We start from the raw sequence: 13,758 nt of genomic DNA, 5'->3' as shown, positions 1-13,758 counted from the left end.
AATTATTGACAGTTGACTACATGCTGTCTATCAAGGACACTAGGTGTGTCCCAAGAGAAAGCTCTGCATCAACAACCTTCTATTTCTAAGACTTTGTTCTTAGCATTTCATTTTATAAATACTGAAGTCAAATATCCTTGACCCATGAGTTTGCTCTCCAATTTTATTCATTCCCATTTACCACGGGGGGTTTATTAAATAAAGGCACTGGATTCTTTGCGAAGCTCTGGTGACTTCAATCAATTTAGCAGCATACCTCAATGACTCGTGCATCGATGCTTGTGTGTGTGTGTGTCATCTTGGCCGCAGAAATAGCCTGCTTAACTGAGGTCTCACCAGGGCCCAATGTAGCCCTCTGCTCTTGACATGTTTGTGAGAATCACATATGTAAACACTGCAGGAGGTTCTGCAGAGAGTAGAACCTCCTGCAGCTACAGATCTAGCTTTGTTATTGGTTAAAAAAGACAATCTCTAGTAACCATTCTGTTTTAAAGCAAACTAATCGGGTTGTAAATCAGTTTCATTGTGTCAGTACTAGTTTAATTCATACTATGTTTCTCAGAACTGAGGTTTTTTAAGAGAGCTTTCGCTCTACTCAGACAAAACAAAAATACATTTATGGGAAGACAGGATATAAATGATAGAAGCCTCAAATTCCTACGAGGCGAAACTACTGGAGTCAAACATGCAGGGCTGAGGCGAACAAAATTGGGGGTAGAAATGAACGACAAAACATTTCATTTGCACATTCCTCGCCCCCTGTGGGGTCTACAGAAGTAGAGATTAAAATGGGTAAACAACACAAACACATGGAAAATATAGTCCAGAGCACCAAATCTGGCCCAGATGTGACTCAGTCTTTCTTTTGGTGTTCATTCTCATAAAACATGACTAAATGTGCACCCATAGCCTCCAGCGACGGTGACCCCATGTTCTCAAAATATCCATTTAGTGCAAAACAACAAAAGACTCTTTATTACTACTCTCCGGCCTAAGTTTAAAGATTGATTCCTTGCTTGAAACATGATATTCATCCCACATGTAGTGACCTCAAATCTGAACACCTCCTACCCATCCCTCTTCTAATCTTTCCATTCCCATGAGAGCTGCTATTACCTCAGGCATACTTGCTTTGCTACCAGTCCTGGCTATGATCCTTAACAATGGTACTCTGAAAAAGACAATTGCATGGCTGCCATAGCATCAATTTGAGGGTCAGAGAGTGGGGGAGAAGGTCAGAGACTCCTGCTGACCCGCATCTCTAGTTAGGTGTGGTGCTAAGTGGACTCTCAATTGACAAAATTCACTAGCACGAAACATTATGGTAATTATTAGATTAGAACTTTGATATGGAGATTATTCTGCACCCAAGAAACTCAACAAGAATGTTTTGTTTGTTTTTTCTGCTAGAAAGGAAAGAGGCCTACAAGATCAGTGAATATCAAACTTTCATGTAAAAGCGACAGTTCTGTTAATTGGCACAAATCTCTCACACACTGGCCCCGGATCAGCGAGCCATCCTTATCGCTGAGCCCTGCAAGTATTTTTAAGTTCAGAAGTGTTGACTGTGGTGGTGACATACTCATTACAGGGTCTTCCTACACTTTTTTTTCTGATTCACCCCTCAAGACACCATTCATGTTCTCTACCCAAATCAATTTGGAAAAACCTTCAAATAAGCTTCCATCCATTGGAACTGCAGCAAAACTCAATCTCCATAAGACTGGGCAGGCACAATGGGCAACAGATGGTCTTGTTGTGGGGGGAGGGGGGAACCTATGCCAGCACATCCTGTCATGCTAAATTTACCACCCAAGAAAGCAAGATTTATCAAAAGGCATTTAAAAGAGATACTGGTAATTTACTTTCTTAGGGCCCTTTCACAGAGAGCACAACGCGTTAAAGCGAATCACCGAACGATGCTTTCACAACCAATGCGAAACGATTGATCAGCTTCTGCTAATTCATGCCTGCACGATAGATGGTGCTGACTGAGAATGCATTTTTCCTCATATGTCTCTTGCATTTATTTATTGCAATTATTATTAATTTATTAATTTAGCACTACACCATAAACACAAATTATGCTTATGAGACCTTACGAGAATTGACCAAATAGGCTACACCATACAATATAATCGCAGCTAAGTAACAGGTGCATTAGAGCTATAATTAACATCAAGCAACATATCACAATTTCGTTTTCGATCTAGACCGAATAAGCGCTCTCCGACTCTCTGACACACGCACCCCCCAAAAAACCCACCGCTAACACACAAGTTCTTCAGTTATCATAAAATGAAATATAATGGAAATGGAAATGAATTGAAATGATATTCTGTATAAAGAAATATTTAGTAAACATGTGAAAATAAATAAATATTTCTCCAAATGTGCACACTTTTCAACTAATATCACTAATGGAAGCTTAAAAGTGATGCCATGTGAACTCAAATAAACGGGAGCAGACGCAATTGAATGTATGCATTTCTCTGTTCGCAGACACCAATAATAACAAGAAATCAACATCCATTCTTTTCTCTCTTCCGGAATACTTTTCTTTTCCACCAATCTCACCATTTTGTGCAAGATCAGTGGCTCCAGGTACATGATCTGAAGTTCAAATATAATTGGAAGGCCTGTTTTAATGCAGGGCAATGAAGAAAAAAAACTGGAAGAAAGTTTTTTCCGCTTTGTCGCACCGCGATTGATCGCGTCCAGTGTGAATAGCTCCATAGGTATCTATTGTTTCCATTCAAGAGAGTCATTGCATAATACATTTGCGTCACTTATTCGCACTCAGCGTGAAAGGCCCTTTAGGCAAATATGCTTTACAGAAATACCTTGATATAAATTTCAACTATTAATATGTTTTCACCTTGACTAAATACATTTATTTCTAATTCCACATTTCGATTGGATGCATACACAAAACATCATGATGTTTCACTGGTCTATTTGTACATTAATCATTTAGCTCAGCATACAAATCCATTAATCAAAGAAAAAAAACACTCGTCTTGAGTCTTGTAAGTTTTGTGTATTTTGGGCCTTCATTTTTACTGGGTGGCCATTAGTTGCTCAGTGTCAAAGACCGTTGGAATTCCAGACTGCTTATTTTAAGCTTTTGGCACAGGTGCTTTGAGTGGTCAGGGCAGCTGAGAGAGGTATTAATACATTCTTTGTATAAAGATAATGAGGCCAGATGTTGACTTTTGCCCACGGAAATGTGCTTGCTTCAAAAAGCACCATTCTCTAACACTCATCGGCTCACATTAATACACGTTAAGTATCCTATGGCCTACATAACAAAATAATCTATAAATGAGAAATAGCCGGTGCTTGATTTGCTTATTTAAAAAGAAAAATAGACAGAGAGAAAGAATCAAGTAAAAAAAAAAAAATGTTGTGCACGGAAGTAGGGGGCGGGGAGGGAGAGCAATCCTCTTAATACCACGGCAACTAGTGTGGAATGTCTACAGCAGGTCCAAGAGACAGCTGCTCCATCTGTTCCTCCCATCAATTCTCTCTCCTCCGGTGGAAAAATGAAAAGAGTCAGGATGCTCTTCATCAGCTCTCTCAAAGACATCCAACTGCTACCACCAACCTGCGCAAGTATCCAACTGATGCCACTCAAAATAATATGAATCCCTCCTTCTATACACCCCTAAAAAAACCTTTAATACAGCAAGTCCTTTCACATTTGCACCGTTCATATCACCGGCTACTTTAATGCATAGGAGATTTGTTTCTTGAATAATTCATGACCTGACAAAACATCCCCCGCAACCCCACCCCAGTCATGAATGGATAAAAGGGAAAGGAAGATAACTTACCAGTTTCTTCATCAATGGTAAAGATCCCCAGACCCGACCCATCCCGAATGGAGTAACGGATTTCTCCGTCTCTTTCTTTATCCTCGTCCTGAGCTGTGATTTTCATCACCGATGTTCCAATGGGCACATCCTCTTTGATAAATCCCTTATCCACAAATGATGGGAACAATGGCCTGTACAGATTCTCGTTCACATCCACAACCTCCACCTCAATGTGACAACTCGAGGACAAAGATATCGGCTTGCCTTTGTCCTTCGCCCTTGCTGTGAGACTGTACACTTGCTTTTTCTCGTAATCCAGATTCTGTACGATTCGTACGGCACCACTCAATTTGTCTACTTCAAACTTTCCGTCCCCATTGTCAATGAGGCTGTATCGAACCTGGCTAGACGGCCCAACATCAGGGTCGTGAGCCTCCAGCCACATTATAACAGTACCGATGGGTAGATCCTCACGTACTCTCACCTGATAGTTTGGGGGAATAAATTTTGGAGGGTTGTCATTTACATCCTCCAGTGTGATTTTAAGCAATACAGTTGAGACAAGTTGAGGTTCATCAGCGGCCTGGTCACGAGCTGCTATCTTGAGTACAAAACTGGGTTGCACCTCACGGTCTAGAGGCTTTTTCACCGTAATGATCCCGGTTTCTGTATCAATAGCAAATTGATCTGTGTCTGCCAATATAGAGTATCTGACCACGCCATTATCCCCAAGATCTTTATCTTTTGCTTCAACTTGAATGATCTCTGTGCCGACTGCAGTGCTCTCGCTGATATCCACGGAGTAGGTCTCCTGTAAAAACTGTGGGCTGTTGTCATTAGCATCCAGGATCTTTACATCCAGCAGACGTGAAGATGACTTCTGGGGAATCCCAAGGTCATACACGGTAATATTCAACGTATAGTGATCAGTTGTTTCTCTATCAAGAGAAGCATATACTTTGAGCCATCCACTGTCCATGTCAATGATGAAACGACTCTCAGTGTCACCCCCAGAGATAACGTAAACCAGCTTCCCATTAAAACCGCTGTCAGAATCCGAGGCACTAAGATGGACAATTCTGGCCCCAACAGGCAAGTCTTCTTTGACCTCAATCACACTGGGAAAAGTCTCAGCAAACTGGGGCACAAGGCGGTTCACAGAGTGAAAGTCCTGGAAGTTGTCTTCGGGTTCAATTTGGCTGTGGATCTTGCTTCCTTGCAGGAGCTTTTCTGCCAGCATGCTGGCAACTCCAGTATCAACACATTTCACTTGGACCGGTTTACGTGCCGTAACAACCGTAATGTTCAAAAACATGGGCTGAGTTTCATGTTCTCCATCACTGGCTATGATCTGCAAGCTGTGATAGGACACTTTTGCTGCCTCACCCTCATTCAAAGGTTGCTTCAAAGACAGTACGCCAGAGTTTGGATTAATATCAAAATAATTCAAGTCATTCCCAGCTTTTATTCTGTACCTCACCAACTGCAACTCATCGGCATCAATAGCAGACACCGTTGTGATCTGCTCACCAACACCATGGTCTCTTGGCACAGTTATGTCACAATCCACACTCTCAAAAAGTGGCTTGTTGTCATTTAAGTTGTTAAGCGTGACTGTTACCTGTGTTTCCACCTCACGTCGAAAAGGGGAACCCCAGTCTGACGCCCGCACTTTCAAAGTATAAATCCTCGGCATCAGTTCATAATCCAAAATCTCTGAACTACTGATGACACCAGAGAAGTAGTCAATGACAAATGGCTGGGGATTCACATTGGCAATGCTGTAAGTGACATATCCATTCTCCCCAGTGTCTAAATCAGTGGCTTGCACTGTTAGCACACTAGTACCTATGGGCATATTTTCATCAATACTTGCTTTGTAAGACGTCTGTTTGAATTCTGGGGCATTGTTGTTCACGTCGATCACATCAATAATGACTTTTGTGACTGCCTTTTTCTCGCTGGTCACAACTTCTAATTCATACTTTTTCAAGGAGTCTGCATGAAGGGGCCCAGCTGTTGTGATCAAGCCTGAATCTGCATTAATGGTAAAATGATTTTTATCCAATTTGTGTTTAAATGCATACTTAAGTTGAGGATACTTTGGCACAGCTGTTACCATTACAACAGGTGTGTGCAGTGGTGCAAATTCACTCACATTGACTCTGTAAATAGCTTGATTGAATTTAGGAGGCCCTACTTTGAAGTGGGGAGACATGACATGGATGACCTTTGCAGATGAAAATTGGGGTGGACTTCCTTTATCTTTGGCTTGCAGTGTTAGGTTGTATCCAAAGGGCTGACTATCCCAGTCAACCTGCTTAACTGCTTTGATTTTATATTCCTTACTGCCTGGACTTGTCCTCATGGCTTTAAACTGCTGAAGAGGGTCGCCTGCAACCACACTGAGAGATGCAATCTCACCGTTAGCACCTTGGTCATTGTCTTCAACAGTCACAACAGCATAAGTAGGATCCTTGTCGGTGTCTGAGGGTGTTAGGGTTACAGCAGTGATGACCGGTGCATGCTCGTTGGCCTGCTCCACTTGTACCATTAACTTAGCCATGCTGCTAAATCCACTGCTACCATACAGCTTCATGCCTCTGTCCACTGCTAAAATCTCTAATTCATACTGCTTTGTCTCAGAGTAGTCCAGCTTTCCTGTTAGCGTAACTACGCCACTCGTGGGATGGACTGAAAACATGTCTGTCCATTCTCTGAAACTGTAGTAGTACTCTCCGTTTGTACCGATATCTGCATCCGTCGCCATCACCTTGGCAACGCTTGAGCGAACAGCTGTATTTTCGGGTAAAGATATGCTATAAGCAGTCGGGGAGAACAGTGGGCGAAGGTCATTTGTGTCTAGTACCTGAATCCTGACTCGGGTTCGAGCCTCAGCATTTGAATTCTTTTCCATGGCTTTGACTGTGAGAATATAGTGGTCTCTAACCTCCCGGTTAAGAATGGCACTGCTACCTCCTTTGGTCCTTATTCGCAAAAAACTAAAGTCTCCCAATTGATAGTCCTCAGCTTTGAACAGGTTCTCGTTGTCTCCTGACACGATTTTGTACCGTATTTCCCAGGTAGGATCTGTGATGTAGATTCCCATTTTGACAGGATTTTCCACATAGGTCTTAGCAGCAGAGTTCTCATAAATGGTAGCATTGTAAACAGACTGGGTAAACAGAGGAACGGGCGCAGTGTCGAGGCTTTGGTTCCCAGTGCAGCCGCACAGGAGCAGCAGAACCACCAGCAGTAAAGTCACGTGATTCTGCATGTTTGCAGCGCACTCCTCACTGAAACTGTGGAGAATAAAGAGAAAAAGTTAAGAGATAATACAGTTTCACTTTTAATCGATTTAGTACATTTCGGGCACATCTGAAGATTTCAAATCTAAAGACCTCTTAAATTATCATTAAGAAGTTATTCATTCATGGGTTGCAGCAGATATAGTTTACACACAGCACATAAGAAACTGACAGACAACTTTTAGCTGTTTATGGCACATCACTTAAAACAAATATGATTAGTGCATCAGCATCCTTAGAGAAAGGCACTGACTATTTGTCTATATTTCTAACTTCACCATAGACACCATGACAGCAGATAGGCCAAATGATGAATTGTTGTGAGCATGGAAGTGTCTTTTGTGTATATATAACGTCACATTCCACTACTTTCTGAATAAATTACACATTATTCTCACTGCCTCCTACCATATATCTTCTTCAGCTAAGAGCAACACAATGTGTTTAAAGAGAGATGCATTCAATGATGTTAATAGGAAGAAAAACAAACAATTATGTGGATGAATATGAAAAACTGCAGATACAAAATCATCACCGTGATCTGCATAACCTCACTGATACACTATAAAGAAGTGCTTGTTATTTATCTAATCATAATATAGCCTATTAAGTGGTAAGAATAATAATCATTATTATGGTGGTTAGAGGTAGGCTATTCGTAATATTGTTCATGTATTTTTCTGATATGCTGCACATCAGCAAAGTAACATATGCTCTAACAATTTAACACATTTCTAATAAATAAATAAAGTTGCAGCGTTCGTTTCTGCTCGCATTAAATTCGCTGATAATAAGTAGGCTATACATTCGGATTACCTTGCCTAGCACATTAGATCCGATGAAATTGAGCAATGTAGAAATGTCGGACATTACTACAACATTTAACCTTAAATAAGTGTTGTTTTTTTTGTGTAAAGCAAACAACAGTCTTCACACTCGTGAGCGTTTGTTCCGAGATTTTCAGGTGTCCTTGCGACTATTGGTGCCCTCGAGCGCATACAACAGCAAGAGACTCTCCAGCCGTTAACGTGACGTTTGGTTCAGAAATGAAATGTGTCTGACCGAACTTTATCAGCGACATCAAATAATTATATTCCTTTGCTGTTAGTAGGCTACACTAAACAACATACGATTTGAATGTTTTCACAGGAACCTCAGTGGTCGGCAAACTCTCCTCAATATACGTAAGGCAGTTTAGCCTTTGGAATGGAAACAAAATACCAAAGTAACAAAAGACAGGCTTCTGCTCCGTTGTTAAAGAATATCCCCATCCCCCCCCAGTCCGACAGTTCCTATTCATTTCACGTCGCCACACTGGTGCCTTCATGCGCTGGCCAGATGTATGAACTGTTTCCATTAGAAAACAATTATCTGATCATCCTGGACTGCTAATCTTAAATAATTAAACTCCATTTGAACACATTGAGTATTCAAACAGCTTTGCCAAGCAACGGTCAACTTCAAAGCTGCCCTATTTCCACAACGGAGAGCAGTGGGGGACTCCCAACGGCAACTTTACACCGCGAGCTGACTGAAACTTTTAAGCATTTCTGAAAATAGCACAAAGCCAGAATAAGTCCAAGAAGTCCTCCCTCAAATGTAAAACTTCCCAAGTCGTACATACCTATTCCAGTACTAACGTCCTTTGTTTGGTGGCTTTTCATGAAGTTTGTATTTGTAAGTTTCAAGTATCTGCATGGTACCGACGCTCACTCTCAGCGGCTCTCTCTGCTCACTGAATTATCCGATCCACACACACACACAAAGCGCTCTTAGTATTTCTCCGCGCTCCTTGCACAGCGCACGGATCTACTTCCTATTGGCATGAAGATGAAACGGCCGTTGCTTTCCCCTCACAGTGGGACGGGAGAAGTCTTTGATGTTTCATTTTATGTGCTAAACCTAGTCTCTAATGAAGAAATATGCCGTGTCATACGCTTTTTGGAATCAAAGCAATGGAATTATCTCCATGGATGTCAGCATTTGAGATATTGGTTACAATAAAAGCCCCACGCACAAGGTAGCTACCTACATTACCTGTAGCCTAGTAAGTTGATAGTCAAATTAAAAAGATATAATGATGGCAATGTTTCAACAGTTACGTTTTCTAAATCACATGTATGCGACTGCTTTGCGCGCGTGCTCCATGAAAAACATTCTCAATAGAACGATAATTATTGATGTAAACAGAAAAAAGAGGATCGAATGTGTCAAAATATCAGATATGGAGTATCTATAGGCTACCTAGTCCTTAAAATTAACCACGCGCAACGGCTATTATGTATTATGATTTCATATAGGCTATATTAACTATATATAATTCGTATAGTGAGGAGGACTATACAGCTATTTTCTTTTAACATTTGATTTTTTTATATATTTTTTTTTACTTAGGCCTACAGATAATTGATAATCTGAACAATTTAAAACAATTAATCTTTGTTCTATTGTCTTTATTTGAGCTACTGCTTGTCATTTTTCTTTCTTTCTTTTTTCTTTTTTTTTACTGATTACTTGCCTTTAATAGACTTATTCAATCTTGAAGCAAAAGCTTACTTAATTAAGAAGTTATTGTTCATCTTTGCTGTGGTGTCTCGAATCGAATTCGAATTTCCATGGTATTGCTATATCGACTGAAATCGTGACGAATACGGACATTCTTTACATGTTTAGGTGAATTTAATAAACAGAAACTCTCAAAATGAAAAGCAACGTTCCATGCCATATGGAAACTGGGGAAAAGTTGCAGTGACAGACGGAAAATCTTTCTAAAGCGTGGCTCTAGCACGGCACATGCACTCTGTTGCTCGCGAATGATGGCGCTGTCTCACTGCTGTGCCAGAGCGCGAGCGATCCACGAGGCTGTGCGCTCTACTCAATCTGTGCAACTCACTTTATAATGCTTACATCGAGTTGCGTGTGTCCACTGCCTCTGCATGACCATTTATTACTAAGCGTAAGACATAATGTTAATAACTATTATATTTATTGCGGGTTAAGTAGCGCACATAAACGAGTAGCCTAATGGTTGTAATAACAGTATAGTAATAGCTACTGATTTGCCTTTTTCTGTAGGTTAATGTATTATTTTAATTTGATTTTTTTTAAACAAGAAGTTACATTTGGCAAAGTTGAAAAGCTATTGTGAAAGAGGCTCACCAGATTCAGCGGGCAAAAGCCGCCGCTCCAAAGTTGCGTCTAAATGATCTCCAGGACGTTTTGCCAAAAAGAGTATGTGAGCATTTCTTCGCATGGAGATTCAGTCAAAACTCGTAATAAATCCAGGTCGTGGTGTTGTAGCCCCTACATTTCCTCACGCATCCGAAATCCTCGTGAGCAGGATTCCACGCAACCACGCGTGCAGAGACTATGCACAGACTATAGCTACAATACTCACTCAGAGCTCGTGCGCTCAGGCAGTGGAGGAGGCGCGCGGATCCTCCGGGATGCCTGGCTGGCTTTCCGCCGCTGTGACGTCACTGCTCTCCCGGGGGAGTCGATCATTTGATTCAGTGATCTCACCTCTACCGTAGGCAACGCTTTGACGTTTCGCACTGACATTGAAGGCTGTTTATTGAATTATCAGCCTAACTGAACTTTGTAAGGCTTCAGCTGTCTGTAGTGATCCATTACATTTGGATCAATAAAATAGAGCATTCTGCCTCTCAAATAGACGGGTTATTCAGTTTAATAGTTAAGTTATTTGGCTAATTTGAGACTGTGAAACATCTTGATTGTATAAAGTGAGTATACTGACCTTTGGGTTTGAATTTTTATAATAGCTGGACTGTGGCATGTTGCTTAAATAAGAGCACCTGATGTTCATTAAGTTTACACTCATAAAGCATTTGCCCTGGGGGCTCTGTGAATGAGAGGCATCAGGTCCCTGTGTGTCTGTGTGTGAGTGTATTTGTGTGCCCCACACTCCCCCTCTGACCATTTATCGAAAAGCAAGATCATTCGGTCACCCCACCATGGCAGGTCCTTATGCACTCACACAGACACACAGTTTCACTCTGATCCCCCCCCCTCCTCCATAAAGGTTTAATTGGATTCCGGTCAGGTGACGTGAGGGAGCCGGCCGGTGCTTTTGATCCTGCCAGTGCTGAGACATTCCGTTGCTGGTCTGGAGTTTGTGGAGTGCCGGCCCTAAAACAGAACAGCCGGCATGGAGGAGGTGCATTCAAGTGTGTGTGTGTGTGTGTGTGTGTGTGTGTGTGTGTGTGTGTGTGTGTGTGTGTGTGTGTGTGTGTGTGTGTGTGTGTGTGTGTGTGTGTGTGTGTGTGTGTGTGTGTGTCTGTGCAGGAATGAGAGCTTCACAATTGCTGGATGTCTCAGCACGGGCTTTTTACCTTAACATCTCTTAGTGGCCATAAAGGTTGCTTATGTTCAGTTTTTGGGACAGATAGGCTAATAGGTTTCTGAGTAGTTTTATCAATAAAAATGGCAATGATTTAAAGGGATAGGCCATCCAACATTTTTTTTATTTTTTTATTATTTACTCATCCTCATTTCATTCCACACCTGTATGACTTTCTTTGTTGAATATAAAAGATATTGGTACCTAAACAGTTTTGGTTCACATCGACTTCCACTATATACAGTGGTGGTCAGAATTAATGGCACCCCTGGTAAATATGATAAAAAATGGCTGTAAAAAAAATTATCTGCATTGTTTATCCTTTTGATCTTTCATAAAAAAAAAATCGCAAAAATCTAACCTTTCATTGAAGTAAAATAATTGAAAGTGGGGAGGAAATCACATTATGAAATAAATGTTTTTCTCCAAAACACGTAGGCCACAATTATTGCCACCCCTAGAATTTTTTACGAGTAAAATATCTCTGAAGTACATTCCCATTAATATTTACCTTTATTTAGCACACCAGGGTGACTAGGAACATGAAATTGTCTAGCTATGACTTCTTGTTTCACAGGAGTTTAAATATGACGAATACACAAAGGCCAAATTTCTTTAATCATCCATCACAATGAGTAAAACCAAAGATGTAGTTCTGATGTGCATCAAAAGATTGTTGAGCATCACAAAATAAGTGGCTGTAAGAAAATAGCTAAAGAATTGAAAATCCCCATTTTGACCATCAGGGCAATAATTAAGAAGTTCCAATCAACTAAATATATTACGAATCTGCCAGGAAGAGGACGTGTGTCTATATTGTCTTAATGCACGGTGAGGAGGAAAGTTTGAGTGGCCAAAGACTCTTCAAGGATCACAGATGGAGAATTGCAGAGATTATTTGAGTCCTGGGGGTCAGAAAGCCTAAAAAAATTTATCAAACAACCCTTACACAACCACGTGTTGTTTGGGAGGGTTTCAAGAAAAATCCTCCTCGCTCCTCCAAAAAATAAACTCCAGCATATTCAGTTGTCAGACATGACTGGAACTTCAAAAGGGACCGGATTCTATGGTCAGATGAAACAAAAAAAGGGCTTTTTGGCAGCAAACCCACCAGATGTGTTTGGTGCAAACAGGGATAAAAAGTACCGCATGCCTATGGTTAAATATACTGCTGGATCTTATATGTTGTGGACCTATTTTTTTGCTGGAGGTCCTGGACATCTTGTTCAGATACATGGTATTATGGATTCTAGCAAATACCAACAGATAAAAAAATCAAAACCTGTCTGCCTCTGCTAGAAATCGTATAATGGGCCATGGTTGGATCTTCCATCAGGACAACGGTCCAAAACAAACATCAAAATCAACACAAAAATGGGTAACTGAGCACAAAATGAAGCTTCTGCCATGACTGTCCCAGTCCCCTAAACCTGAAAATGAGTAGGGTGAACTGAACAGAAGAAGCACCAAAATGAACTTGTGAATCTAAAGGATCTGGAGAGATTCTGTATGGTGGAATGGTCTCTGATCTCTTGTCAGTTATTCTCCAAACTCATCAGGCATTATAGAAGAAAACTCAGATCTGTTATCTTGGCAAAGAGGTTGCAAAAAGTATTTAATAACAGGGAGCCAATAATTATGGCCAGCGTGTTTTGGAGAAAAGCATTTATTTTATAATGTGATTTTGTTCCCCACTTTCAATTATTTTACTTCAATGAAAGGTTAGCTTTTTGCAATTTTTTTTTATGAAAGATCAAAAGGATAAACAATGCAGATTTATTTTTTACAGCCATTTTTGATCATATTTACCAGGGGTGCCATTAATTCTGAACACCACTGTAAATGGACTAAAAATACAATAGAAGTCAATACAAACTGAAACTGTTTGGTTTCCAACATTTTTAAAAATATTATTGTGTTCAGCAGAAAAAAAAGAAAGTCGTACATGCTTGGAATGACAAGGGTGAGTAGCCTAAAAATCTAGACGCACCCTAGCGGCAGCAAAAATTATTTTGCAGCCAGGGTAGTCTAGCAACTCTCCGTTGACTTTCAGAGCTGTAAAAACCTAAATTGGGTCAGGCCAATCACATCGTGTATAGAGTAGGCGGGGCGGGCTTAACATAATGACGACAGAGTTGCGACGGTTCCCTGCTACTTGAAAACAAAGAATGGCGGCTGCTGCTGGCGAACAGTCTTTCGAATCGGCTTTGGCCGCAACTCTGGAGGACTTGGAGTTAAGTTTTTCTTTGAGAAAAGAGCAAAGAACGGCACT

At 40.8% G+C, this 13,758-nt stretch overlaps 1 protein-coding gene across 5 annotated transcripts in view; it reads right to left on the bottom strand.

Moving 5' to 3' along the window:
- fat1a (FAT atypical cadherin 1a) overlaps positions 1-10,559 on the bottom strand; it is a 94,349-nt gene extending 83,790 nt beyond the window's left edge. For 2 of the 5 annotated variants that reach the window (XR_014204850.1, XM_082165730.1), the window contains exons 1-2: positions 8,751-8,975; positions 3,837-7,120 (exon numbers count right to left, since the gene is read on the bottom strand). Coding sequence is in view for 4 of the 5 variants with exons in the window: in XM_082165730.1 (XP_082021856.1) it covers positions 3,837-7,095 (3,259 nt within the window). In the remaining variant the exon portion in view is untranslated. Of the gene's footprint in view, positions 1-3,836; positions 7,121-8,750; positions 8,976-10,285 lie in introns of those variants that run through there. The other 3 variants (XM_082165728.1, XM_082165727.1, XM_082165729.1) reach the window with 3 other exon arrangements.
- Positions 10,560-13,758: the final 3,199 nt, after the last annotated feature.

This window comes from Leuciscus leuciscus, assembly GCF_965113295.1.
Source record: "Leuciscus leuciscus genome assembly, chromosome: 3".
Taxonomy (NCBI): Eukaryota; Metazoa; Chordata; class Actinopteri; order Cypriniformes; family Leuciscidae; genus Leuciscus; species Leuciscus leuciscus.
Note: the sequence above shows the minus strand (reverse complement) of the source record. Positions and strands in the feature narration are given on the sequence as shown.